The 27,081-nt window shown below is 44.0% G+C and overlaps 1 protein-coding gene, 1 long non-coding RNA gene and 1 pseudogene across 2 annotated transcripts; 2 read left to right on the forward strand and 1 right to left on the reverse strand.

Annotated features, from left to right (window-relative positions):
• Positions 1 to 289: 289 nt before the first annotated feature.
• On the forward strand, positions 290 to 9,214 carry LOC136537526 (ent-kaurenoic acid oxidase-like; annotated as a pseudogene).
• Positions 9,215 to 16,467: 7,253 nt separating this feature from the next.
• LOC136540855 (uncharacterized) lies at positions 16,468 to 17,994 on the reverse strand. The gene is made up of 3 exons (XR_010780029.1): positions 17,893 to 17,994; positions 16,779 to 16,855; positions 16,468 to 16,603 (listed from the first exon to the last, which is right to left on the reverse strand). It is a non-coding gene; the product is annotated as an uncharacterized lncRNA (long non-coding RNA).
• Positions 17,995 to 22,844: 4,850 nt separating this feature from the next.
• Positions 22,845 to 26,044, forward strand: LOC136537527 (protein IN2-1-like). Its single transcript, XM_066529467.1, has 8 exons — positions 22,845 to 22,901; positions 24,516 to 24,580; positions 25,089 to 25,149; positions 25,240 to 25,326; positions 25,415 to 25,513; positions 25,621 to 25,729; positions 25,822 to 25,898; positions 26,000 to 26,044. Exons 1-8 carry the CDS (start codon positions 22,845 to 22,847, stop codon positions 26,042 to 26,044), a joined length of 600 nt encoding a protein of 199 aa, XP_066385564.1.
• Positions 26,045 to 27,081: the final 1,037 nt, after the last annotated feature.

Here is a 27,081-nt window from a genome sequence, read left to right on the forward strand (position 1 = left end):
ATTCTGTTCGATATTAAAGAACTTGTAGATGTTGGGTTCTTGCATGAATAGACATGTATGTATAAGCAAGCTATACACGTTTATCATACTTGCTCTAATTGATACGAATATAGCTCATTCGTTGGGGAAAAATAAATAGGAGTATATTACACATACATAGCTCCTCTGCTGCTGCTCCTATATATGAAACGCCAAACGCGTAGCTAGTGGCACAGGCAGCAGCGGTCAGTCCAGTCCCGCCAGCGCGCGAACCGAGCATACCTGCTAGCTGACTGTTGGAGTCCACTCGATGTCGATGCACGCACAAGTGACGCCGGCGGACTGGGTGTGGTGGATCGGCCTCCTCCTCGGCGCCGTTCCGCTGCTTGCGCTCGCTGTGGCACTGCAACGACGCCAGCCACTGCGCCTTCTTCGCGCTGAAGCGCTGGCGCCATCGTGCGAGGCTCCTGCTGGGCCACATGGGCCTCCAGTTTGTGGGCGAGAGCCTCTGGCTGCTCTGGTACTACAAGCTCACGCGCCGCCCCGACGGCTTCGTCCACGCCCGGAGGAGGCGCTACTACGCCGGCGCCGGGGCCCGTGGGGGCGACGTGGGCGTGTACCGGACACACCTCTTCGGCTCGCCGACCGTCCTCGTCTGCTCGCCAGCGACCAACAAGTTCGTCCTCAAGTCCTCCCTGTTAGTTGATCTCCACCAATACGGTCTATTGGGCCATTGTCTCTGCTCCCTAATCGGGGGAGCCTAACCCAAATATGGTTGGTGGGCCCTTGTCGCACAACACATATATAAAGAGAGGTGGGGATCACGGCTCGCACTACGAGGTTCAACGGAGCAGCCGCCATCCCACCCACAGTAAACCTAAACCGATCTAAAGCGTGCTGCCAGCGACGGGATGCACCACCACCGCCGTCGCCTCTGCAGGGTCACTACGGTCTTCACCAGCGCCACTGGACTTCATCTCCACCGCGCTAGAGGCCTACTACACCGCGGCACCAGCGTCCGCGAGGCTACAGTCAGGGTGTGCAGAGGAACCTGAAGCAGAGGTCTACCCGGTTCTACGGTTACACACAGAGGTATACTCATTCGATTCTAACATTGGTACCAAAGCCAGGTTGCCAGTGTGTAACCCTAACCCTAACCGGGTAAAAGCAAAGAGGAAAAGAGACCGGGGGTGGCGTACGTCACTGGAACCCGATCACCACCGCCACCGCGCGGGGAAAAGATGTCGCACCGCCGCACGGCAAGAACAGAACAGATCCAGTTCGGTTCTAAGGAAAGAAGAACAAAAAGGTTCTCCAAGCCTAACCCTAACTGGGTGAAGAGGAAGGGCCCTCGGCTCACAAAGCCGAACCCTAACCGTGGGGAAGAACAACAGTGAACCCGATTCGAATCAAAACCGTGAAAAGAAATCAAAAGAAAATGTTCAACCGAACCCTAACCCTAACTTGCATGAAGAAGGGGAAGGGAAGCGATTCGGATGAATTCCTAAAAGAAAAGAAATCAAAAGAAAAGTGCAAATCACGAAACCCTAACCCTAGTACCCCAATCGGTTGAATCCGTAGAAAGAAGCAGTTTTAAAAGAAAAGAAGGGGAAGGGGATAATCTCGAAAATCTCGAATCAAACCAAAAGAAAACACGAATCGGGTTCAACCGAACCCTAACCCTAGATCCCCTTTTCGGGTGAACAAGCGAAAAGAAAAGAAAGAAGATACAAAAGCAAATCCAAAGGGAAAGAAGAAAAGGAACCCTAGATTCCCATTCGGATTGAACCCTAGAACAAACCCTAATTCCCCACAGTCGGTTCGGATAAGAGAAGAGAAATCCAAATCGGAGAAGGGGGAAAAGAGGAAGGAACAAACCTCGCCGTGCGTCGGGATGGCCTTTTGCTGGCGCGGGAGAAGAAGGGCCGAACCAGGGCAGCTGCTCGCCGGGCTCAGCCAAGGGGGCGCCGTGGCCAAGCCACTCGACGGCGGCGTGCTCACCCATTGGGGAGCACGCGCGTCAGTGAAGGGGCCGGCGATGGCGCCATGACTGCCTCGCTCCACCGCCCGCTCGCTCGCTGTCTCACTCTCGGTCGCTGCTGGATGCGCTGAGGGAGAAAGAGCAGTGACAGAGAGAGCAAAGAGAGAGAGAGAGAGAGAGAGAGCAAAGGAGCAAATGACCTAGGGTTTCTGGTCGGAGGCCGCGGCCGAGGGTTTTGTTGGAGCGAAATCGATGCGTAGCCGTCGATCTCCATTGGACGGCTCAGACTGAGCGGGTTGGCTTTCAGCCCAGGCGGGCGAGCACGCAGCGGCGCTTTGCTAGCCCAGGCCCACGTTGCGGCCTAGGAAGGCAGCACGCGCGCGAGATAGATGGGCTGGCCTGAGAATAAGTCTAGGCCCAGCCGTTGCCGGGGCTTTGAGCCCAAAACGAAGGAGTCATTTTTCAATTTTATTTCCCAGAAAAGGTTTTACTTCCTGGGAAATTGAAGATGCAAATTGGCTCAAAAGAAAAATAAAAAAGAAAAATAGAAAAAGGTATTTTACCTGTGGGTAAAATTCAAGAAATTGAGTTATAGTTTTTCCGCTGCTAAAGAAAAAGTATATTCTCTAGTGATTTTGAACCGATGTGATATTTAACTGGAGAAAAGGAAAGTTTTTCCAGTAAATGTTTATTTCCTAGAAATTGATTAATGGATTAAAGAAAATAGAAAAAGTAATTTTCCCTGTGGGTAAAATTCAAGAAAAAGAGAGTTTTTGCACAGTCAAAGAAAAGTTGTTTATACTCCAGTTATTTTGAACTAATGTGGTATTTAATTGGAGAAAAAGATATTTTTTCCGCTGCTAAAGAAAATATTGATTCTCCAGTTATTTTGAACCAATGTGGTATTTAATAGGAGAAAAAGAGATTTGACATGATTATGATGTTGTTATTTTCTGACCAACGTTGTTAATAACAATATCGTAATTTTAATGATTTATGTATTAATTCTATTTCTGCCCAACGGTGATGTAGAATTAGTGTATAAGAACAGATGTTAATTTTAATGATTTATGCATTAATTTTATTTCTGTCCAACGGTGATGTAGAATTAGTGTATAAGAACAGTTGTAAATTTTAATGATTTATGCATTAATTTTACTTCTGCCCAACGGTGATGTAGAATTAGTGTGTAAGAACAGTTGTGAATTTTAATGATTTTATACATTAATTCTATTTCTGCCCAACGGTGATGTAGAATTAGTGTATAAGAATAGTTGTATGTTTTAATTTTGACCAACGTTGGAATCAAAGTATGCAAATGGTATTATTTTTATGTTAAGAAAAGTTTTGATCTAGTTTTCATCTTGTCTAAGGTAGACTGGGTAGTCACCTCACTATGTTCCACTGATCATGTGGCACCGGTGAGGGAGACAAAAGAGAATGATGCCGATTAGGCAACTAAAGAAAGGGGTTTTAAATCCCAAAAGATGTTCTATGACTTTGAGCATAGGAAGTGGGAGCCTGCAATTGTGGGCTCAATCCCAGAGTGTGACACAGTCACCGAATACGTCGATAGAATAAAGAGTCAGTTCACTGGCTCTTCAAAGACATATGCTACCGGCTGATAAAGCAGCTGGTGACAGAGAGTCACTCTGGAAATGGTGGCATAAGAGAGCTCACGATGCGCCATCGAAATTATGGCACTGTTATTTAGGCCATATTTCGAGGGGGAGAATAGAAAGACAAGTTAAGAATGATATTCTTCCTCCATTAGAGCTCTCAGGTTTAGAACAATGTAGAAAATGCATAAAAGGAAAGTGAAGCGCAAGAATTTTATAGATTATTCACACAGACATCTGTGGTCAGTTTTCTATAAAGAGTGTGGATAGTAATGATTCGTTCATAACATTCACAGATGATTACTCCCATTATGTCTACATTTATCCAATCAAAGAAAGAACAGAAGCATTAGATAAATGTAGATATTTTTAAGGCAAAAGTTGAAATCCAAAGTAATTTAAAGATAAAGATAGTCAAGTCTAACCGTGGGGGAGTACTATGGTCGGCATACCCCATATGGCTAAGTTTTTGGACCTTATGCAAGGTTCTTACAGGAGAATGGCAAAGTAGCCCAGTATTCTAGACTGGGTGAACCTCAGCAGAATGGAGTAGCTGAAAGACGTAATCGTAAAATGAATGGATATGATGCGCAGTATGATAAGTTACTCCACCTTATAGTTAAGCCTGTGAATGGAGGCGTTAAAACCATCATTCATATTCTTAATAGAGGATCAAGAAAGTCGGTGCCCAAAACACCGTATGAGTTATGGACAGAAAGAGTACCCTCACTAAATCACTTGCGTGTGTGTGGGAGAGCCCTGCTGAGGCTAAAATATTTAACCCAAACATTGAGAAGCTAGATCCTAAAATAGTAAGTTGCCATTTCATTGGCTACCCAGAAAAGTCAAAAGGTTTTCGTTTCTACTGTCTAGAGAGACATACAAAGTTTGTGGAAACAAGACATACTGTCTTTCTAGAGGATGAATTGATGAGGGGGAGCATGGTAGCTCAAGAAATTGACCTTGAAGTGAAGCGAGTGTGTGCGCCCACTCCAATGATTCATGAGTCATTTTTCTCACTACCTGCTGTCGCTGCATCGACAGTGCTAGATACTGTGGTGCTAGCACCTATTGTTATCCCACTTGTGGTAACAATGAATGACGATGAGGAACCCATTCTTCAGGATCCTATAGAACCTATTGCCACATATGAGGGGGAGCAACAACAGTCTCAAACAGAAGATGTGCCAAATGTGAAGGCCTCTAGAAGGTCTCAAAGAGTTAGAAAATCAGTTATTCCTGCTGATTATGAAGTGTACAACACTAAGAAATTTCAAATGGAGGATGATCCCACCTCGTTTGAAGAAGCCATGAGTAGTGACCATTCATCAAAGTGGCTTGAGGCCATGGAAAATGAAATGAAATCAATGAATGCCAATAAAGTTTGGGACTTGAAAGTAATTCCTAAAGGAGCCAAAACAGTAGACTGTAAATAGATCTACAAAACAAAACTTGACTCTCAAGGGAATATAGAGAGATATAAAGCGTGACTTGTGGCAAAAGACTTTATGCAAAGAGAATAGATTGATTACAATAAGACCTTTTCTCCAGTCTCATGTAAAGATTTCTTCAGAATCATAATGACATTAGTAGCACATTACGATTTAGAATTACATCAGATGGATGTAAAGACGATATTTCTCAACGAAAACTTGGAGGAAAATGTTTATGTGGTACAACCGAAAGGTTTTGTCATGGAAGGAAAAGAACAAATGGGATGCCGCCTAAAGAAATCTATTTATGGATTAAAACAAGCTTTAAGACAGTGGTACTTGAAGTTTGATCAGACAATAAAGAGTTTTAGGTTTTAAAGAGAATGTAGAGGACAATTGTGTTTATGCAAAGTTTAAGAATAGGGAGTTTATCTTCCTTGTCCTGTATATGGATGATATCTTACTTGCTAGTAGTGACGTCAGTCTACTACAGGAGATAAAGAAGTTTTGTCCTCAAAACTTGATATGAAAGATCTTGGTGAAGTCTCGTTCGTTCTAGGGATCGGGATTCACCGAGATAAAAGAAAATAGGTATTAGGACTGTCACAAAAGGCATACATAAAAAAAATCTTAAAGAAATTCAGTATGCACAAATGTAGTCCCTCACCTGCTCCTATAGTCAAGGGCGACAGAAATGGGCATTTTCAATGCCCTAGGAACCAATATGAGCTCAATCAAATAAAAGTGGTTCTATATGCTTCAGCTGTCGCAAGCTTACAATATGCTCAAGTATGCACGCGCCCTGACTTGGTATTTGTTACCGGGTTACTTGGCAGATTCCAGAGCAATTTTGGAACAGAACAATGAAATTAGTAAAGAAAGTCTTGCATTATTTGCAAGGAACGAAATGCCTCATGATGACGTATAGAAGATCTGATTCACTCCACATAATGGAAAATTCAGATTCTGATTATGCGAGAGATGATAGAAAATCCACGACGGGATATTATTCACTCTCGAAAAAAGGGGAGCTATTTCATGGAAAAGCTCAAATGCAAACCGTCACTACATCGTCCATAATGTATGACAGTCTGTAGCGTGATATGAGGTAACGGGGCTAGTGAACTGACTAAAAAAGTTCATACCCGGTTTGAAGGTGGTTGACAACATCTATAGACCACTTAAGTGATACTGCGATAATAATCAGGCAGTACAGTATACTCACAACATAAGTCAAGTGGTGCTGTCAAACACATTGACATAGAGTATTATGTTGTGAAAGATAAAGTCTGGGATCAAGTCATAAGTCTTGAGCATATAAGTACAGAAAAGATGCTTGCGGATCCGCTTACAAAAGGCTTACCACCCAACATGTGTCAGAGAACATGGTGTTCAGAGAACATGTAGCTAGCATGGGTTTAAGGAAACGCCTAAAATTCCTGGACAAAAGAAGGCCCAAAGATAAGTATCTATTTCAGAACAGAGTAGTGTGTTGTAGCTGTTAAGTCTATCGGCAATGGATCGTGACGATGAGACATGCTCTATGCGCTAATCTGTAATGGAATGAACAAAAGTAAATGAAATTGGAAGATGGTAGTGAGATCAACGGAGAGAATGTTAGTTGATCTCCACCAATGGGCCCTTGTCTCTGCTCCCTGATCGGGGGAGCCCAACCCTAATATGGTTGGTGGGCCCCTATCGCATAACACATATATAAAGAGAGGTGGGGATCACGGCTCGCACTACGAGGTTCAACGGAGCAGCCGCCATCTCACCCACAGTAAACCTGAACCGATCTAAAGCGTGCTGCCAGCGACGAGATGCCCCACCACCGCCGTCGCCTCTGCAAGGTCACCACGGTCTTCACCAGCGCCACTGGACTTCATCTCCACCGCGCTGGAGGCCTACTACACCGCGGCATCGGTGTCCGCGAGGCTACAGTCAAGGTGTGCAGAGGAACCCGAAGCAGAGGTCTACCGGTTCTACGGTTACACACAGAGGTATACTCATTCGATTCTAACACTCCCAGGACAGCACCTTCAGCATCCGCTGGCCCGCGCCGGAGCTCGTCGGCCTCTCTTGCGTGGTCAACGTGGAGGGCAGCCAGCACGCCAGGCTCCGCGGGTTCATCCTCGCCGCCATCAACCGCCCCAGCTCTCTCCGGACCATCGCGGAGGTCGTTCAGCCGCGCGTCGTGGCGGCGCTGCGGTCGTGAGCGGACAAGGGCACCGTCTCCGCCGCCACTGAGATCAAGAAAGTACGCATGTATGCTCCTTAGTTAGCTATATATTCCGGCGCACAATGATGCACGCTAATGCGTTTATTTGAAGCCATGTTCGTGAGCATGGATCCGTCGCCTCTCACCGACAAGATGGACGGGTGGTTCGCTGGCCTGGTTGCTGGATTCAGGGCGTTCCTATTAGACTTCCCCGGAACGGCCTACCGTCAAGCTCACGATGTACGTGCATGAGAAGATATGCTTTCAGTTCATGTCGCTCTTATACTTCTGCCGTGCTTAATTAATTAATTAATTACTCTGATCTGACTTTAATTTTGAACGATGACTCATATATATAAGCAGTGCCGCAAGAAACTAGACATGGTGTTCAGGGAGGAGGTCCAGAGGAGGAGGAGAGAGGACACGACGGTGGATGCCAACAAGGACTTGATAAGCGGGCTGATGGAGATGGAAGACGAGCAAGGGAAGAAGCTCTGCGACGACGAGGGGGTGAACAACATCGGCTCCCTCGTCGTCGCGGGCTACGAGTCCACTTCCAACGCCATTATGTGGTCGGCCTATCACCTAGCCAAATCTCCCCTTGCTCTTCACAAGCTGAGGGTAAGCTAGCTAGCTACTTGTACACAATTCTCTTCTCTTCTTGAATTAGCTAGTTTTTTGCGGCACTGCTTATGCGTCGTCGTGCAAAAAAGAGTCAGATCAAAGAGGTAATTAAGCACCGTAAACTCACGAAGAGCCCAATTCTTGAATAAACTAGTCTGGATTATATATTATTCAAGAATTGCAATCCAAGCGGTCGGAATGGCCCATGTAAGTGTTGCGTAATTTATATGATGTTTATTATCTGAACTTGGCAACTTGCACATGTCAGGAGGAGAACGACGCTGTAAGTAGAGACAAGAATGGTGGCTTCATTTCCCTGGATGACATCCCTAGCATGAAGTATACTGCCAAGGTACATAATATACGACGATGCATATCCATCACAAGTCACACAATACAAAAAAAATAGCTCAAGGATATGGATATGCATGCAATTTATTCTGAGCCCTTGGTCTTTCGCAGGTGGTAGAAGAAACAATTCGAGTAGCCAACGTAGCTCCAATGGTCCATCGCGTGGCACATAGAGATGTCCAGTACAGAGGCAATTATATTAAACAATCACTTTTATATGATTCAGTACTAGTACTTCTCCCACTACTCTAGAATGAAGAATTAATGGACAAGCCAATATAATGCTTAAATTGATTACATGTACTAGGTTATACGATTCCTAAAGGGTGGAGGGTCGTGGTGTGGCTGCGCTCCTTGCATACCGACGCCAACTACTATGATGATCCACTCAGCTTCAACCCAGACAGATGGCACGTAAGTCTCTACTAAGTTCATTCAGCAGGAATCTGTTGATTTTTCGTTAATTTAATTCCCTTATTATTAGAGATCAGGGGTTCAGAGTGTATAACTGTATATACAAAGCTAACTATCATGCTCTGGTACTGTCGATTGGGACTTGCACTGACGATTCAACATCGGACATTATTACTGATCACTTTACCAGAAACCGCCAAAGCCAGGCACGTACCAGGTGTTCGGTGGAGGGCCCAGGATCTGCGCTGGGAACATGTTGGCAAGGCTGCAGCTCACTATCATGCTCCATCATCTAGCTGTTGGATACAAGTAATTGATCATCTAAATAACATAGTACAAATTGTTTTCCTTTTCTCATATCTGTCCTAGCTACCGTAGATAGCACTCCCTACAGTACTAGTGTAAATAAAAGAGCTTGTTAAGCTAAGTTATACTGAAATTTCCAAATTTGACTAATCTTCGATTAATCCTGTTGTTGGCTTTCAACTCTTTCAGATGGGAGCTGCTTAATCCTAACGCTGAGGTCACATACCTTCCCCACTCGAAACCGGTAGATGGGGCTGCCATGTCATTTAGCAAACTGAGCTCTGTTTAAGATGCGGGCAAGACGACGTGCTCGATCGTGTCCAGATCAAAGAACAATCGTCGACAGCACACGTTGCAATTTGCAAAAGCATATGCTACATTTGACTGTACTTGTCCAAGTAGTCCAACAGGCGACAGCGCAAGGATTGCTCAGAATTCAGAAGTCAGAGAGAGCGCATGTCCCGGCTACATGTACTGCTTATTTCCTCCCTTCATCCCGTATGATGCGCTCTGTACGTGGATCAACTGCATTATATATATATATATATATATATATATATATATATATATATATATATATATATATATATATATATATATATATATATATATATATATGCAACCCCGAAATTACCGTGCGATAATTGATCTAGTAGTAACTATAATTTATTTACTTCTGTAGCCAGACCATTATGTTGCACCTTCCACCGCACCATGCTCGGGCTCCCCAGTCCCCACCAAACCAGGGCACCACGGATGCAAACCGAGCCGCTGCAAGCCCGGGAACCACGGCCATTAATGGTAAACAAACCAGCTCGTGAGCCATGGTTATTAATAGTAAATAAATTATAGTTACTACTAGATCAATTATCGCACGGTAATTTCGGGGTTGCAGCCAGTGTGACTGAGTGGTTACCTTTTTGTGCGAATTGGACTGAGTGGCTACTGTGTGCATGCAAGCTAGCGTTGGGTTACTGTGGCAAGCTAGTGTCAGTGAGACGGTTATAGTAAAATAGTTACGGGAATTTCATTTGCTTGATGAGATGGTAACTACGATAGAGTTACGATAATTTGCCTTTTGCCTTCATAGTGTTCCGAGAAACTATTTACTATAATGACTGTTGAACATTTGGTTAATTTACGACTTATATTAATCCATAAATACGACTTAAACAATAGTAACAGTACCACTAACCATACTGTAACAGCACCACTACTGCAGATAGTATTTAACAGTGCAGCAACCAAGTGCGCTAAAAATGCTAACAGAATAGCATATGAACAATAGCGCACAGTGGGATTAGATTTATACCCTAGGGTGGGACTGCCGGTACCCGCGGACAGTGAGCCACCATCTTCTCCGTCGTTGGTGTTGGTGCGGCCATCAGTCCTCCTCGTGTTCACCATGTTGCAGAGGAGGTCGCGTCGGGAAGCTCCTGCAGGTGCGGTGTCGGAGCAGAGCAGTAGAACGAGACTCTCCCGTCAGGAAGCAGAAGTCCCCGAACAGGAAACTGCAGACGGGGCAGCAGTCGCACCGGGAAGCCGGCGCTCCCCAAAAACTTGATTCCCCGCCTACCCGTGCAGGTACGCTTGACGGGGGAAGTTCCGGAGGCCTGCTACCGAAGCTCCCTGTGCGCGCAGGGAACTCCGGTCGAAGATGCAGACGAACAGCTCAGCGCTCAGATGTTGCGGAGAGGAGGAAGAGGAAGAGTCGGGTCTCGCACACCTGGAACAGCGCAATTCCCCATCTGTCCGTTAGGCCCTGTCGGGGGAATGAACCTGGACAGGGTGGTTGGGTGTTGGGAGTTGGCTGCGGCGGCTAGGGTTTTGGTTAGGCCAAGCGACAAAACCAGGCCAGGCCAGGCCACGGCCACGGCCACGGCCCGGCGCGTCGCGCGCGCGGGCGGGCGGCGCGGCTCGGCTCGACGGCGACGGCGCGCGCGTGTGGCCTCCCGGTTCTCCCTCTCAACTTGTCTATGTGAGAGTCCTAAGACTTACTATTTAAGTTGATAACCTTTTTAGTGAATTTTCCATATGGTACTAATCACTTTTCCACTTAACAATAATTGTGGACCTTTGAAGTTTATTTGATTAATTAGAATAAATAATGGGCCTGGCCCAAATTAATCTAACAATCCCCACCAAACTTCAGAAGTCCACAGTTAATGTCTTCAGATCTGAGCTTGTTTGATATACCAGTGTTTCGATGGAGACTGTTAAGTTGAACATCCATCTAGAAAAGGAGTTTACACTCATTTACAACTGACCAATGGACTATGCCTTAAATTGACAATTTTGTGCAAAGTGAGGCTCACTCGATTCCTTTACTGATACTAGGCTGCCTGTAGCATCCCCTCTGATTGGAGCACATAAGTCATATTCCTAGCCTATTTATGAATATCTAGAGATCACCCAAATCTCATAGATTGCGACTAGCAATCGAACTCACATAGGTGTGTTCCTTTAAGATGCCCTGTAGGCCGACATCTTTGCTTTTCATTAAGCCACTCAGATCACATTGAGGTATTTACCAACCTGCCATACAGATAGGAAGAGAAGTGCATTACTCAAGAGATTGACCTTTATTAAAAAGGGTCTCTTCCCTCAGTCTACCCATAGCTTGTTTCACCATCCTAATTCACGGGATCTCTGATCACATAGGATAGGTTGCCACCACGATAGAACTTCATGTGGGTCTCAGTCCCATCTCACTCGATGCACTATCTATCACATTACGCGATAGTCCCTTAGTAAATTGATCTGCCAGATTTTTAGACGTATGGACATAGTCCAATGCTATTACTCCGGAGTTTCTCAATTTTCTGACAGATTTTAACCGCCGCTTTACATGCCTAGTGGTCTTCATGTTGTCCTTTGAACTGTTTATCTTGATAATTACTGTTTGGTTATCACAGTTCATAGAAATTACGGGCACAGGTTTTTCAACCACCGGCAAATCCATAAGGAGCTCATGGAGCCATTCAACCTCAACAGTAGCGGTATCAAGTGCTGCAAGTTCTGCTTCCATTGTTGACCTTGTTAAGATGGTCTGCTTGCAAGACTTCCAGGAAACAGCGCCACCTCCAAGTGTGAATGTATATCCACTTGTGGCTTTTAACTCATCAGCATCAGATATCCAATTTGCATCACAATAGCCCTCGAGTACCTTCGAGTACCCCGTATAGTGAATGCCAAAGCTCGATGTTCCCTTTAGATAGCGCAATATTCTTTCAAGAGCACGCCAGTGATCATCTCCCGGATTTGAAACAAACCGGCTTAATTTGCTCACAGCAAATGAGATGTCAGGCCTCGTTGCACTAGCAGTACATTAGCGAGCCGATGATTTGGGAGTATCTCAACTGATCCCTCATTATTCTTTGGTTCTTTCTCAGGATCACGCTTGGATCATAGGGAGTGGACACGGGCTTGCAGTCACTATAACCAAAGCGACTCAGTACCTTTTCCACATAGTGAGTTTGTACAAGTGTTACCCCACCATTTTCTCCCCTTAGAAGTTTGATGTTTAGTATCACATCAGCCACTCCCAAATCCTTCATGTCAAAGCTCTTTGACAGAAAGTCCTTGACTTCCTCAATCACATTAAGGCTTGTCCCAAAGATTAGTATGTCATCCACATACAAGCACAGAATTACTCCTTCTCCCCCACCATAGCGGTAGTACACACATTTGTCAGCTTCATTCGCAACAAAACCAGCAGATATCATAGTTTTATCAAACTTTTCATGCCATTGCTTAGGTGCTTATTTTAGGCCATACAAAGACTTCAATAATTTACACACCTTTCCTTCTTGACCTTCTACTATGAAGCCATCAGGCTGATCCATGTAGATCTCCTCATCTAGCTCCCCATTTAGGAAAGCCGTCTTAACATCCATCTGATGAACGAAAAGATCATGAGACGCAGCCAGGGCAAGCAGTACTCAGATTGTGGTCAATCGGGCCACTGGTGAATAAGTATCAAAGAAGTCCTTACCTTCTTTCTGGGTATAACCCTTAGCCACAAGCCTTGCCTTGTACTTTTCAATCGTACCATCAGGTCTAAGCTTTTTCTTGAACACCCATTTACATCCTACAGGCTTGCACCCGTAAGGACGATCAACAATCTCCCAAGTTCCATTGGTCATAATTGAATCCATCTCACTTCGCACTGCTTCCTTCCAGTAGTCAGCGTCGGGAGAGGAAAATGCCTCAGCAATGGTGCTTGGAGTGTCATCCACGAGGTATATAGTGAAATCATCACCAAAAGACTTTACAGTCCTCTGTCTCTTACTCTTTCGAGTAGCTCCACTATTATTCTCCTCTGGATTCTCAACACATGTTTGTTCAAGATGTTCTGTTGGCGCCATGGGGGAATCAATAGGTTTTTGACTAGATGTGCTAGGTTCATTTCCTCTCATAGGAAATTCATTCTCAAAGAATGTAGCATCTCTGGACTCAATCACTGCACCAACACGCATGTCAGGTACTCTAGAGCTTACAACTAGGAATCTATAGCCGACGCTGTGTAAAGCGTAACTGAGGAACACACAATCTACAGTTTTTGGTTCAAGTTTGCGCTTTTTGACGATTGGCACATTCACCTTGGCCAAGCATCCCCAAGTGCATAGGTATGAGAGAGTCAACCTTTTCTTTTCCCATTCCTCGAATGGTGTTACTTCTTTATTCTTTGTAGGAACTCTATTCAGGACATGACATGCCGTCAATATAGCCTCACCCCACCATTCGTTGGAAAGTCCCGCAGTGTCTAACATGGCGTTAACCAAATCAGTTAGAGTGCGATTCTTTCGTTCGGCAATCCCATTGGATTGGGGGGAGTATGGAGGCGTCCTCTCATGAATAATTCCATGTTCCTCGTAGAATGAATCAAACTCATGTGAAAAGTATTCTCCCCCACGGTCAGACCTCAACTGTTTGATTTTTCTTTCCAATTGGTTCTCTACTTTGGCTTTATAGATTTTAAAATAATGCATTGCTTCATCCTTTGTTTTTAGCAAGTACACATAGCAAAATCTAGTGCTATCATCAATAAGAGTCATGAAATATTTCTTTCCTCCTTTGGTCAATACACCATTCATCTCGCACAGATTAGAATGAATGAGATCTAGCGGTGCCAAATTTCTCGCCTCTTTCACAGCCTTGTGAGGCTTGCGAGGTTGCTTCGCTTGAACACAAGCATGGCACTTAGACCCTTTGACTAGATCGATTTTAGGGATTAATTTTAAACTAGCTAAGCGCGTCATACAACCAACATTGATGTGACAGAGTCGGGAATGCCAAACATTAGACTCATTATCATTTCTCACATGGTTCACAATTTTATCACAAGAATCCATCAAAGAGAAGCGGAACAAGCCTCCGCTTTCATAGCCTTTTCCAACAAAGGTTCCATACTTGGATACAACACATTTATTGGACTCAAATACAAGTCTAAAGCCATCTCTACATAATAGAGATCCACTAACGAGATTCTTCTTGATGGAGGGGACATGCTGCATGTTCTTTAGCTGCACGATCTTTCCCGAAGTAAACTTCAGATTGATCGTACCAACACCAAGTACAGCAGCATACGTACCATTTCCCATCAGCAAGGAGCAACCTCTTTGTTCCTGATAAGAAGAAAACAAAGAAACATCAGAACAAACATGAATGTTAGCACCCGTGTCAACCCACCACTCAGGTGAGAGACAAACTGAAAAAACTATATGTAGGTGATTACCGTACCCAGATCCTCCAGATTCGCTAACAACCATGTTTGCGGACTTCTTCTGCTTGTCCTTGCGGTCAGGGCACTCTTTTGCCCAATGGTCAGATGCACCGCAGACAAAGCAAAGGCCCTTTTCTTTTTCCTTGCCCTTCTTCTTAAAAGTTGCAGCTTTAGGCTTGACTGCAGGCCTGTTTTTCTTCTTCCTCTGTGCGGCATGAAAGTTCTTCTTTTGCACCAGATTGGCACTAGAACTTTCCTCATGCGCTTTCTTGCCATGAGTGTCCTTTGCCCTAGCATTCTCCTCCACACCAAGAGTAGCAATGAGATCAGTCACACTGAACACTTGCCTCCTGTGCTTTAGAGTAGTGGCAAAGCTCGACCAAGTAGGTGGCAGCTTAGCGATGATACCGCCGGCCACAAACTTGTCATGCAACTCACACTCATTGTTCTGGAGTTCCTTTGCCAGCATCTGTATCTCATGAGCCTGCTCTACTACAGATCGGTCATCGACCATCTTGTAGTCATAGAACTTCTCCATGATGTACAATTCAGTGCTAGCATCGACAACACCGAACTTGGCCTCAAGTGCATCCCACATGTCCTTGCCAGTGTCCATATCCATGTACACTTGCACCATGGTTTCAGCTAATATGCTGATGAGACCCCCCTTGAACAAGTTATCTGCCTCATTGAACTTAATCTCCTCCTCGTGAGAGAAAGGAGGTTCAATGCGCTTTCCCTTGATCACGTGCTCACAACGCATACTAGTGAACCACAGCTTGGAGCGGACACGCCACACTTTATAGTTGGATCCATCATCTTTCAATGGTGGTGGTTTTAGTGACGCAGCAAAACTAGCAGCCGAAAATGACCTATCAAGTTTTTGGATTGTTGAACATTTGGTCAATTTACGACTTATATTAATCCATAAATACGACTTAAACAATAGTAACAGTACCACTAACCATACTGTAACAGCACCACTACTGCAGATAGTATTTAATAGTGCAGCAACCAAGTGCGCTAAAAACGCTAACAGAATAGCATATGAACAATAGCGCACAGTGGGATTAGATTTATACCCTAGGGTGGGACTGCCGGTATCCGCGAACAGTGAGCCACCATCTTCTCCGTCGTTGGTGTTGGTGCGGCCACCAGTCCTCCTCGTGTCCACCATGTTGCAGAGGAGGTCGCGCCGAGAAGCTCCTGCAGGTGCGGTGTCGGAGCAGTGCACGGGAAGCTCCTACAGGTGCGGTGTCGGAGCAGTGGCACGGGAAGCTCCTGCAGGTGCGGCAGCGGAGCAGGCTCGGCTCGGCGGCGGCGGCGCGCGCGTGTGGCCTCCCGGTTCTCCCTCTCAACTTGTCTATGTGAGAGTCCTAAGACTCACTATTTAAGTTGATAACCTTTTTAGTGAATTTCCCATATGGTACTAATCACTTTTCCACTTAACAATAATTGTGGGCTTTTGAAGTTTATTTGATTAATTAGAATAAATAATGGGCCTGGCCCAAATTAATCTAACAATGACTAGATGAATTATCACCAAATGGTTACGAGAAAATCAAATAGCTTAAGGAGTTCATCAAGATGGGCACTAGAGTTACTACAATTAGGCTGCAAAACCACTTTCCAGGAATTGGTTACGAGTATAGGCACTACTCGTCTTTGTTCAAACCGAAACAATTTCACTTTGATCATATTGGCTTGAATTTCAAATGACAAGTATTTGACACAGTACACAATACAACATGCCATCACCACAGTGCCATCTGAAAAGGTAACTGAACATTACACCATCTAAAATTAGTTGCTTTTCTTGCATTTTCTATCCGGCGCTACTCCAACACATGCAACCTAGTGCCTGGCAAGTGAGCAAACTGTGATCAATCGGCCACGGGTCACGCCTGTTTGCCGCTCTGCAAATAAGCAGCTGCTGCTGGGAAGTCTAATTGCCTGAAATCATAAAAAATATGAACAATCTTAATAAATAATATGATTCTTAATGTCAACATGTCTGGATATGCTGGCTCAAGATTGATCTGTTTTGATTTACGTGAACAAAAAAATATGTTAAGACAACGCAAAATGGAGCCTGAGGATAATCATATTAGGGACAAGATCAACCAACCATGCCAAAGGCAGCTCTCTAAACTAAAAAACACAGATGTTGCCTGGTAATTTCCCCTAAAGTATCATCACCTGAAACTGAAACAGCAGCAGTAGTAGTAGTAGTAAATAATATGATCATTTAGCAAGCAATAAAATCTGGAACTGTACAATCTTGAACTAAAAACAATCATGCTGAAAAGAGCAAAAATTTGACATCTAAGGATCGAAAATACTTAGGATGTAGATTTACAATAATCCCATGACTATGGCAAAAAAGATCAGTTAAAGAGAGCTTTAGCTAACAATAAGAGACATAAGCATTGTTTTCGTGTAACACATTAGTAATCGATATTTGATAAGTAGACTAGTACTACAATAATCCAAATATATATGATCTTTGTCGACAAAGATATAGAACAGAAACCAGCAGACATATCTCATATCTAAGCTCCTATTGAGGACGGCGTCTTCGATCAAATTCCCACAGTTGAACTTACCACAATGGTGTGATCAATTACCATAAATAGATGACAAACTATTATAGTAAATAAGTTGTATGATTGATTACGACAATATAACATACAGAAAGACAGGTATTACTGAAAATATACTATAAGAAAATATTATGAGAATCCACTGATCGTTGTGTGTAAATTACTACTGTTTTCATACTAGAATTGTGTAACATGAATATAAGGGTTTACTATAATAGGCTAATCACCTACGAGAGTAACTCATTCTTCCATGTCTAACTAACCTCCTCACCAAAAGAAACATTCTAAAATTAGAAAACATGCATATGGATGATTTACTGGATAGAAATAAGTACAAGAGTTTGTAAGTAGGAAAACAGATAATTTACCAAACAAGAGACCTGACATTCAACTATTTTGGTTGAAAGCTGGAACATCAATTACTACTTAAATTCGCTAGAATCATAGAAACTCATGCAGCCTGGTTTCAGATGACTAATCAGAGCAACAATGTGCATCGGTAAACAGGGATTAAGAAGGCGAACATAAAGAAAAATAAATAATTGTTCATGGAGGCAATAGTTGCAGTGGGCATCAGTGAACCAAGTATGTACAGCGTAAAATTGACATTAACAAACACATATGGATAAGATAAATCACCTCCGTAGCCTGTCTCTGCTAGCCTGATGGGGATGTGCAGGGTACAGACGAGCAGGCAGCTTTCCGGCAGCCAGCAGAGACACGAGCATGCAGCTCTCCGGCAGCGCCGGTCCTATGATTTTGAGGGCCCTCTAGCGAACTCATCGCGACGACCCCTCTAGACCATAAAATTTTAGAATATATAAGATAATTTTATTTGTATAGGGAAAGCAAATCCAATAATATATTTTTAATTTAATATGTCTGATAATTATCGAGAGCGAGAAACAACGTAGACTAAAAGAGCAATATATTTGTACTTCTAGAACTAATATGATTACCTTAAAGAAGAATAAAATTCCATCATATCCACTGCTTCTTATAAAAAGATACTTCTTCGGGCATTTTTTGATGCAAAATCATCAAAGACGGTATCGAGATCAATAGTGTCTAAGATATCCTTCTCGATGGTGCACATAGCCAAGCCATTTAACCTTTCTTATGACATAGTTGATCTTAAATAGTTCTTCAACAACTTCAATTTTCAGAAACTTTTTTCGTCCGAAGCTACAGTCATAGGTACAGTTAAAAGAATTCGATAGGCAACTGAAATATTTGGATAGCAATCTGCATCCATAACAAACTTCAGAATCTTTGGCGCCGACATCCAAGAATCTGGCAAAGTCACTTGCAACACCTTTAATTCTGAAAAAAAATCATTGATCTCAACATCGGATGAGTTATCATGAGAAAATTTTTCCACAAAAATCTTGCAGCGCAACCAAAGATCAGCTTCATCCAAGGATTTCAAATTTTCTGAGTTGAACAAGAACCCAAAAACATTATCAAATGTTGTCATCTGCTCAAATCTACTAGTCAATGAAGCAATTGCAGAATCAATCATAACTAGGAAGTACTCTCTTCTAAAGGAGTCCATAGCAGACTGTTGTATTTCCTCATCTTGGTCATCTTGTTCATCAAAATATTTCTTTCTCTTTCGTTGACGTTTTGTAGAAAATATTGGCTCTATATCCAATTCAGATGCAATGTTTTTTTGTTGTATTCACACTAGAAGTGAAACATTCATCTCTATACTTCTTAAAATATGATATGACACCTTCAATGTGTTTGAGAGTAGCATCTATACTCACAATTTTAGATTGCAACTTCTTGCTAACCTTATTTATAGAGAATAAAATATCATGCCAGATAACCAAACCAACTATAAATTCAAAATTCTCAAGTACACTCACCAAAGATTGACATTCACTAACTGCCATTGGGTCATCAGTTGAAGCCTTCTCTAGCGCTATTAAAGCTGATCTTATTTGAGGAGTTTGGAATCTGATAGCTTGAACACTTTTTATTCGGCTTTTCCAGTGAGTATTAGATCATGACTTAACTGTCAATCCTGGGACATTGTCAACCAAAATCTTCCATCTTTTGGTAGATTTTGCAAACATGGTATATATACGTTGGATAATGCCAAAAAAAGAAATAGCTTGCCTGCAAGATTTCAAATATCACAAATAGTAAAATCCCAAATAATGGCATATTATATGAAAACAATATATAACATATAAAAGAAATAATAGTTTACCTGCAAGATTTTCCCATATCACAAAGAGTAAGATTCAGACTATGACATGCACACGGCATATATAGTGCTCTTGGATTAATTTCAAGCAAGCGCGTCTGAACACCTTGGTGTTTCCCCTTCATATTTGAACCATTATCATACCCTTGACCCCTCACATCATCAATATTCAAACCAAGAGAGGCCAATGCACTCTTGAATTCATTAAAAACACCCAATCCTGATGTGTCATCAACCTTCAAAAACTCTAGGAAGAACTGCTCTACCCTTGAAACATTTCTCGATATATTCACACACCTAATAATTAGAGTCATTTGTTCTTCATGACTCACATCTGGAGTACAATTTAAAATCACAGAAAAATACTTGGCATCCCTAATGATCTTTAATATAGTTTGTTTTACACAATCTGCAAGAAGAGAAATCATCTCATTCTGAATTTTATGCCCAAGGTAATGATGATGAATCTCACTATTTTGAATCCGCCTAATATGGTTTTGCATCACATGATCAAATTCACCCATCATTTCAATTGTGCCCAGAAAGTTACCATTGTTAGCTTGATAAAGTTTATCATTTTGCCCTCGAAAAGCCAAATTATGTTTAGCAAGAAACTTGACAGCAGAAACGATTCTTACTAAAACATGTCTCTAACGCTCTCTCTCCTTTGCAATTTCTCGTTGCAAATCATCATCAATTGTTTTATTTTTGCTCAACCTCAGCCTAAGTTCATTCCAAGTATTCATGTTTCTTATATGCTCAATACTATTCTCATGTTCCTTGAGTCTTAAACTAAGATGTTTCCAGTTCCTCAATTCATCGTATGCTACCAAACTTTTGTTCTAATCTGATTTGAATAATTTGCAGCAAAAACAAAAAACTTTGTCCATATGTTTAGAGTAAACCAACCATTTTCTATTAACCACCTCACCATTGCTTAACTTTCTGGAGTAGTAAGCATATGAAAAATGTCTATTGTGAGCATCTACAGGGAACTCAAGATTCAATTCTCTCACCGGTCCTTTTTTAGTCAAAATATCTCTACCCTTATTATCAAGATTCTCCCAAGTTCTGGGATCAAAGACATCATGAATAGAAGGTTGCACATCATCAAATGAATTTTTAGGTTGAGAGGAAGGCTGTAAATTTGCATTCTCTATAGCATCAACTTGTTCACTTAAATTATCATTAACTTGTTGTTGCTCTTCTTCTTGATTATCAGGTGCATCTATAGGGTTGTCATCATGCACAGCACTACTTGAAGCTGAAAAAAACTTATCTAAAGCACCTTGTTGTGACTAAACAAACTGTTCTTCTTGTCTTTTTCGTTTTCTTTTCGCAGCCCCTGACAAATGTTTCTTAGGTAACATTCTAAAATTCTTACACCTGACCCAAATTATAAGAAAAACATAACTATATGAGTACAAAGTACTAGATAAAATTTAAACAAGGAAAAAACCCTAGGGCCTAGACAATTTAGACACGAATTAATTCAGAACCAAGATTCACAAATCACAAAAAGGACATAAGACAATAACCAAGATAATTCTTCAGATGTCGTCGACTCGTCGTCCTCGTCGAGCCCTGCCTCGGGCCCTCGGCTGCCTTATTGCGGCGCTGCATCTCCTGTACGAAGTAGCGATCGGCCGATCGTTCATGCTGTGCGGGGCTACGGCAGTGCGGCGTTGGCGGCGGCTCTGCTCAGTCCTGATTGCTGAAAAGAAAGACAAGACGAGCGACGGGCTGTGCCTGTGCGGTGCGGCGCTACTGGCTGCTGGCTTCTGCTGTTCTGCATTAATCCCGCGCTGATGGGCTGTGCGGGCGTGCGGCACTGCTGGCCTGCTGGCTGCCTGGCTTCTGCAGTTCTGCATTAATCCTGTGGTCCCGCCTGGGCCCCCATCCCACCTGGGCCCCCGGCCATCGCACCTCCTGCCCCCCCCCCTTAGGGCTGGCACTGCTCCCCGGCGTGGATGATTGGGGCCTCTCCATGCTGAGATGCTAGATCCGCCGCCTATCTTCGTGTTCGCCACCGTGGGGAGGGCGGCCCCAGCATGGAGACGGGCTCCGCCACCACTACCAGAGAGAGGGTCGCCACCTCGTACCGACTGATCCACGTGAGGTGAGTCGCTCCACGGTCGGGGACGGCATCCACGCGAGGCGGTCGCTCCTCCGCCGAGGCCGCCATCCGAGCGAGGCGGGCCGCGTCGCCGCTGGGGAGCTCCGTGCGCGCGGGTCGAGCCGTGCAGATGCCGGACCGCATCCGCGCGAGGCGGGGGCACATAGGGGAGGAGCAGCCGCGACCACCAGTTGGAAGGAGGAGCTGCCGCCGCCGTGGGGGAGAACCAGCCGCGACCGCCGTGGGGGAGAACCAGCCACGGCCGCCATGAGGGAGGAGGCGCCGCCGCTGGTGGGCAAAGAGGAGGAGGCGCCGTCGTTGCTACTCTACCTGTGATCCGGATGGGGAGGAAATGAGTGGTGGAGAAAATATTAAAAAATGGTTTGTAGCGATTATATACGGAACAAATAAATGGCAGAGTCTACCAATTGGCTTCGGCTACAGAAGCCAAGCGGGAATCAAGGGAGCCGGAGTGCAGCATGTGTCGTGTTGATTCGGTGCCTCGTGTCTGGGTTGGGATAGCCGTGTTGGGTTCGGCTACAGAATTAGTTATTCTGTAGCTAGCAACGTAGTAATTATCGTAACTCAAAGGGGCTACAGAATAATTTATCCTGTGGCCAGCTACAGAATAGTACGTCTATATACAGTAAGGCTATTCTGCAGCTGGCCACAGAATAACTTATTCTATAGCTATAGCCACCTTGATTTACAATAATATTTGTCCTAATTTACGATAATGACAATACATATTTACGATACATGGGTTACTATAATTCAAGATGATACTTACCATTATGTTATACTAAGTCACTTATGAGGGAGTTATCATAATCTCGTAAATTAGTATAGTAATTATCGTAACTCAAAGTGGTCACAGAATAATTTATTCTGCGGCCAGCTATAGAACAGTACGTGTGTGTGTATATATATATATATATATATATATATATATATATATATATATATATATATATTGTTTTGAGTAATAATGTAACGTACTCCGGTGATCAACTTAGAGTCGCCTCTACAGATCTTTGCCGTAGTAGTGTCCCTCACAATCAGCAAGGGTTTCAAGCAATCCTTGCTCCCTGCAGTTAGCTTCGACATGTGACTTCATCAGTTAGGTCATAGATGACGACATGCAAGAACGACGATCCTTCTTCGACTGTACCCTGCAGTCATCCAAGTCGAAGTTAGAGGATCTTGTTCCCACCTGAACAGGGGCAATACAGATCGATCAAGCATCACAAAGAGGCAAGGATGACCCAATCGATTACGTCATCTGACTCTTCAATTCCAACAATAAGGTCCTCACAAGTGGGGTGCCACCGCAATTTAGCAGACAGGGACGACAGCGACCGAATTCTTTATTTTTTAGCTCTTTTTTAAAAAAATTCACAAATATGTCTCTGGAGGTAAGATTTTAAAATCTGGACCCTTAACTCGGTGCCATCGTTGCTGGCACCGAGATTACACTGCTCGACGCCATCGTTATTGGCGCCGAGGTCTTGGCTCGACACAGACGTGACGGTAACTTGACAGGCAGCTCAGCATCATAGATCCTGATGCCGTAGATCCCGGCGCCGAGCTTGGCGCCATGATCTCTGAAGCCGAGGCTGTGTTTTAACTAATCGGTTCCGAAATGTCATTTCCAGATCCATCTGAAAGGACGGTTGCTCTGACGTCTGATCCCTGGTTTCTATTCTATCACAAGCCTAAAGGTGCAGTAGCCACCAGTACGTTGCTACTTGCTATACACAGACATTGCATCAATATACATGTCATATCGGTTGTCAATCGTGAGATCGTGCTGGCGATCAATATATCATATATACATCAATATCAATATACAGCACGTCTGTGCCGGGATCGCTCCGCAGTTCCTATGTAGGAGTAGAATCCACAGACACGGTTGTTGGCGATCAATAAAACACGCACGAACAGGAACACGCCCGGTGCGGGATGCGCACATCGCGATGTCGACCCTAGGCTGCAGCTGAGTAGCTGATGACGGCGGGGCCGGGCCGCCGCGACGGCCTGTGGCAGGATCGCTCCGCAGCTCCTACACATCGCTGTAGCACTTTTGCATCACTGTAGCGGCTGGCGACGTATATTGATATTGATGTATATATATGATATATTGATCGCCAGCACGATCTCACGATTGACAACCGATATGACGTGTATATTGATGCAATTGTTGTGTCTGTGTAGCAAGTAGCAACGTACCGGTGGCCACTGCACCTTTAGGCTTGTGATAGAATAGAAACCAGGGATCAGACGTCAAAGCAATCGTCCTCTCAGATGGATCTCGAAATGACACTTCAGGAACCGATTAGTTAAAACACAGCCTCGACGGCAGAGATCACGGCGCCAAGCTCGGCGCCAGGATCTACGGCACCAAGCTCGGCGTCAGGATCTATGACGCCGAGCTGCCTGCTAAGTCACCTCCACGTCTATATCGAGCCCAAGACCTTAACGCCAGTAACAATGGCGCCGAGCAGGGTAAGCTCGATGACGCCGAGGTAAGAGTCTAAGATTTTAAAATCTTACTTTCAAGGCATATTCGTGATTTTTTTTAAAAAAGCTAAAAATAAAAAATTCGGCGACAGCGATCACTAAAACACCACTAGTCCATCCACTAGTATAAATACGTTGGCCGATCACGATCATCTCACCACCGCACTCGCGCGCCCACCGCTCGCCAATCAACCACTGCCGCTGCCGGCGTCGCGTCTCCAACACATCCCAGGCCCATCCCGTCAACATGGCCGCAGCCGCAGGACCCTCCAGCTCCAGGTGGGTGATTGGTCGTCGTCGTCGTACGAGGAGTCGAGGAGGATGCATGCTATGCTGTGCTGTGATTGCCGTTTTGTGCGCGTCCCTAGCTAATGGAACCGAACGCCTGTGTCTGTGTGCACCTCTGTGAAGGAGACGCTCCCGCCGGCCCTGGGCTCCACCTCCCAGCCACCTCCCGTTTTAGATGGCACCACCAGGCAACTCACCATCCTATATTCCTATTCAATACCAAACTTCGCGCGTGTTTAGTTCACATCCAAATTCTCAAAAAAGTGCTACAATACCTATCACATTGAATCTTACGATACATGCATGGAGCATTAAATGTAGACGAAAAAAAACTAATTGCACAGTTTGGTTGGAAATTGCGAGACGAACGTTTTGAGCCTAATTAGTCCATGATTGAACACTAATTGGCAAATAAAAACGAAAGTGCTACAATAGCCCAAAATCCAAACTTCGCGCAACTAAACACGCGCTTCCTCTCTTTTTGTTTCCAATGGCCCCGTTCGCTTCGCTGAAAAAACAAACTGAAATATTGTTCCGACTGATTTATTGTGAGAAAAAAACACTGTTTCGGCTTAAAAAATAAACTGATAAGTACGGATTATAAGACAAGCGAATAAGAATAAGAAAAGAAAACTTTTGCACTGATCAGACGGTAAATCAGTGAGTGACTTTTACTCATATTTTGCTGGCGTGAAGGCTCTACATTTGCTACTTCTGCCCGTTCGCTCAGCGTGCCTGGGTTACCAGGAACTTCAGGGTTCTGCTACTTTTAGTTTTGCTGCCTCTTCACAAGTGAAAAATTACTGCAAAAACTAATACCCTCGTTTCGTTTGCTTCCTCTCTCCAGGGTTTGCAGGACAAGATGGAGCTGGTGGCCATTGATCTGCAGGACAAACCAGCTTGGTACAAGGAGAAGGTTTACCCACAGGGCATGGTATGCTGGGTCTACAGTTGTAGTACATGTCCACCATCTTGAGCATCTTCTTCGTGAACCACTTTAGACAACATCTGTTTCTCGGTAGGTGCCTTCCCTGGAGCACGACAACGAGGTCTGGGGCGAGAGCCTGGACCTGATCAAGTACATCGACAGCAACTTCGACGGCCCTGCGCTGCTCCCAGAGGTACCTGTTAAGTGTCACCTTCAGTGCAGCGGAACACTTGCAACGTTGCAGCGATTTCTGATCGTCTCAGAGCAGAGGATGAGGATGTGTGTGTTGGTTTCCTGCAGGATTCTGCAAAGAGGCAGTTTGCTGACGAGCTGATCGCATATGCCAATGCGTTCACCAAGGCCCTCTACTCGCCGTTGATGGCCCACGCAGCCGTGTCAGATGAAGTTGGTAAGGCCATTGCTTAGACTGAAAGGATTGCAATTTGGATTCGCTGACAACTTGACATGCTGCATCGCTCAAACTGTATGTTCCATCATCAGTTGCTGCTCTGGATAAACTCGAAGCTGAGATGACAAAGTTCAACGACGGCCCGTTCTTCCTAGGCCAATTTAGCTTGGTAACTCACTGCCTTTACGACCTGAAATGTGGTTTGCTTTTTCTCCTTTCATTTGGATTGCCCAAATTTTTTACTCTTTCTAATGCTCGATTCTCTTTCAGGCGGATATAGCCTATGTTACAATTTTGGAAAGGGTTCAGATATAGGCCCCGTTTGGCAGGGCTTCTCCACCGGCTTCAGGAGCCGTTTGGAGCCGTTTTCTACCAAACGGGGTAAAGTAAAATAGTTTCACTTGTGAAGCCTCTAAAAACATGCTCTCACAGTGATTTGGGGTAGGATGGAGCTAAAAAAAAGTGGCTTCTCCCGGCTCCTCCTCTAGGCCCCTAAAAACATGCTCTCACAGGGAAGCCATTTTGCTAAATGGTTTACCAAAACCACTTCAGCTCCACCGGTGGAACTGTTAGTGGAGCTGAAGCAAAAAAAAAAAAAAATTGACTTCACTGATGAAGTGAAGCCCTGCCAGACAGGGCCATACTATTCTCATCTTAGGAACTATGATATCACCAAAGGCAGGCCGAACCTTGAGAAATTCATTGAGGAGATGAACAAGATCGAAGCATATACGCAGACTAAAAACGATCCTCTGTTTTTGCTTGATCTTGCCCAGAATCATCTTAAGGTTAGATACTATAGATAGTGAAAGTATGGTGAGTTTTCTTCTTTTATTTTATTTGCCAATCGGTACCAACAAGCTTGCTGTAACTTTTTCCAGATTGACTGAAGACGTGACAGAGCGGCATTAGTCCGTTGATCGAAGACAAATCACTCATCAGTGTTGATTTGATGAATAAAATACGGCATGCTATATATAAGGGTAGTTTTATGCTATTGATGATAATATACTGTTGTACTGTTCGGTTACTGTACTCTATTTATTACCCATGTGAAGTGTAGTGTAAGCTTTTCTTATTTTGAATCCCATTATTGCAAAATAGAAAAACAAAAAATTACATGTCGAACAGAGTGCTTTGAGTCGTCCAAACGAATTTTCCTATTTGCGTCTCAAATTTCTTTAGTCTTTGGACCGAACAGGCATCGATGGGCCTGTTAAGTGCCCATGATCGATCCCAGTTCTCGATGTAGCACGCAGGCTTCTCCCAAAACATTGTAATCCATGTCTAAACACGTTTAAAAGATTTTCACAATAAGAGCATGGAATGTAACAGGCATGAATAAATTCAGC

The sequence above is a fragment of the Miscanthus floridulus genome, chromosome 2 (assembly GCF_019320115.1).
Source record: "Miscanthus floridulus cultivar M001 chromosome 2, ASM1932011v1, whole genome shotgun sequence".
Lineage (NCBI taxonomy): Eukaryota > Viridiplantae > Streptophyta > Magnoliopsida > Poales > Poaceae > Miscanthus > Miscanthus floridulus.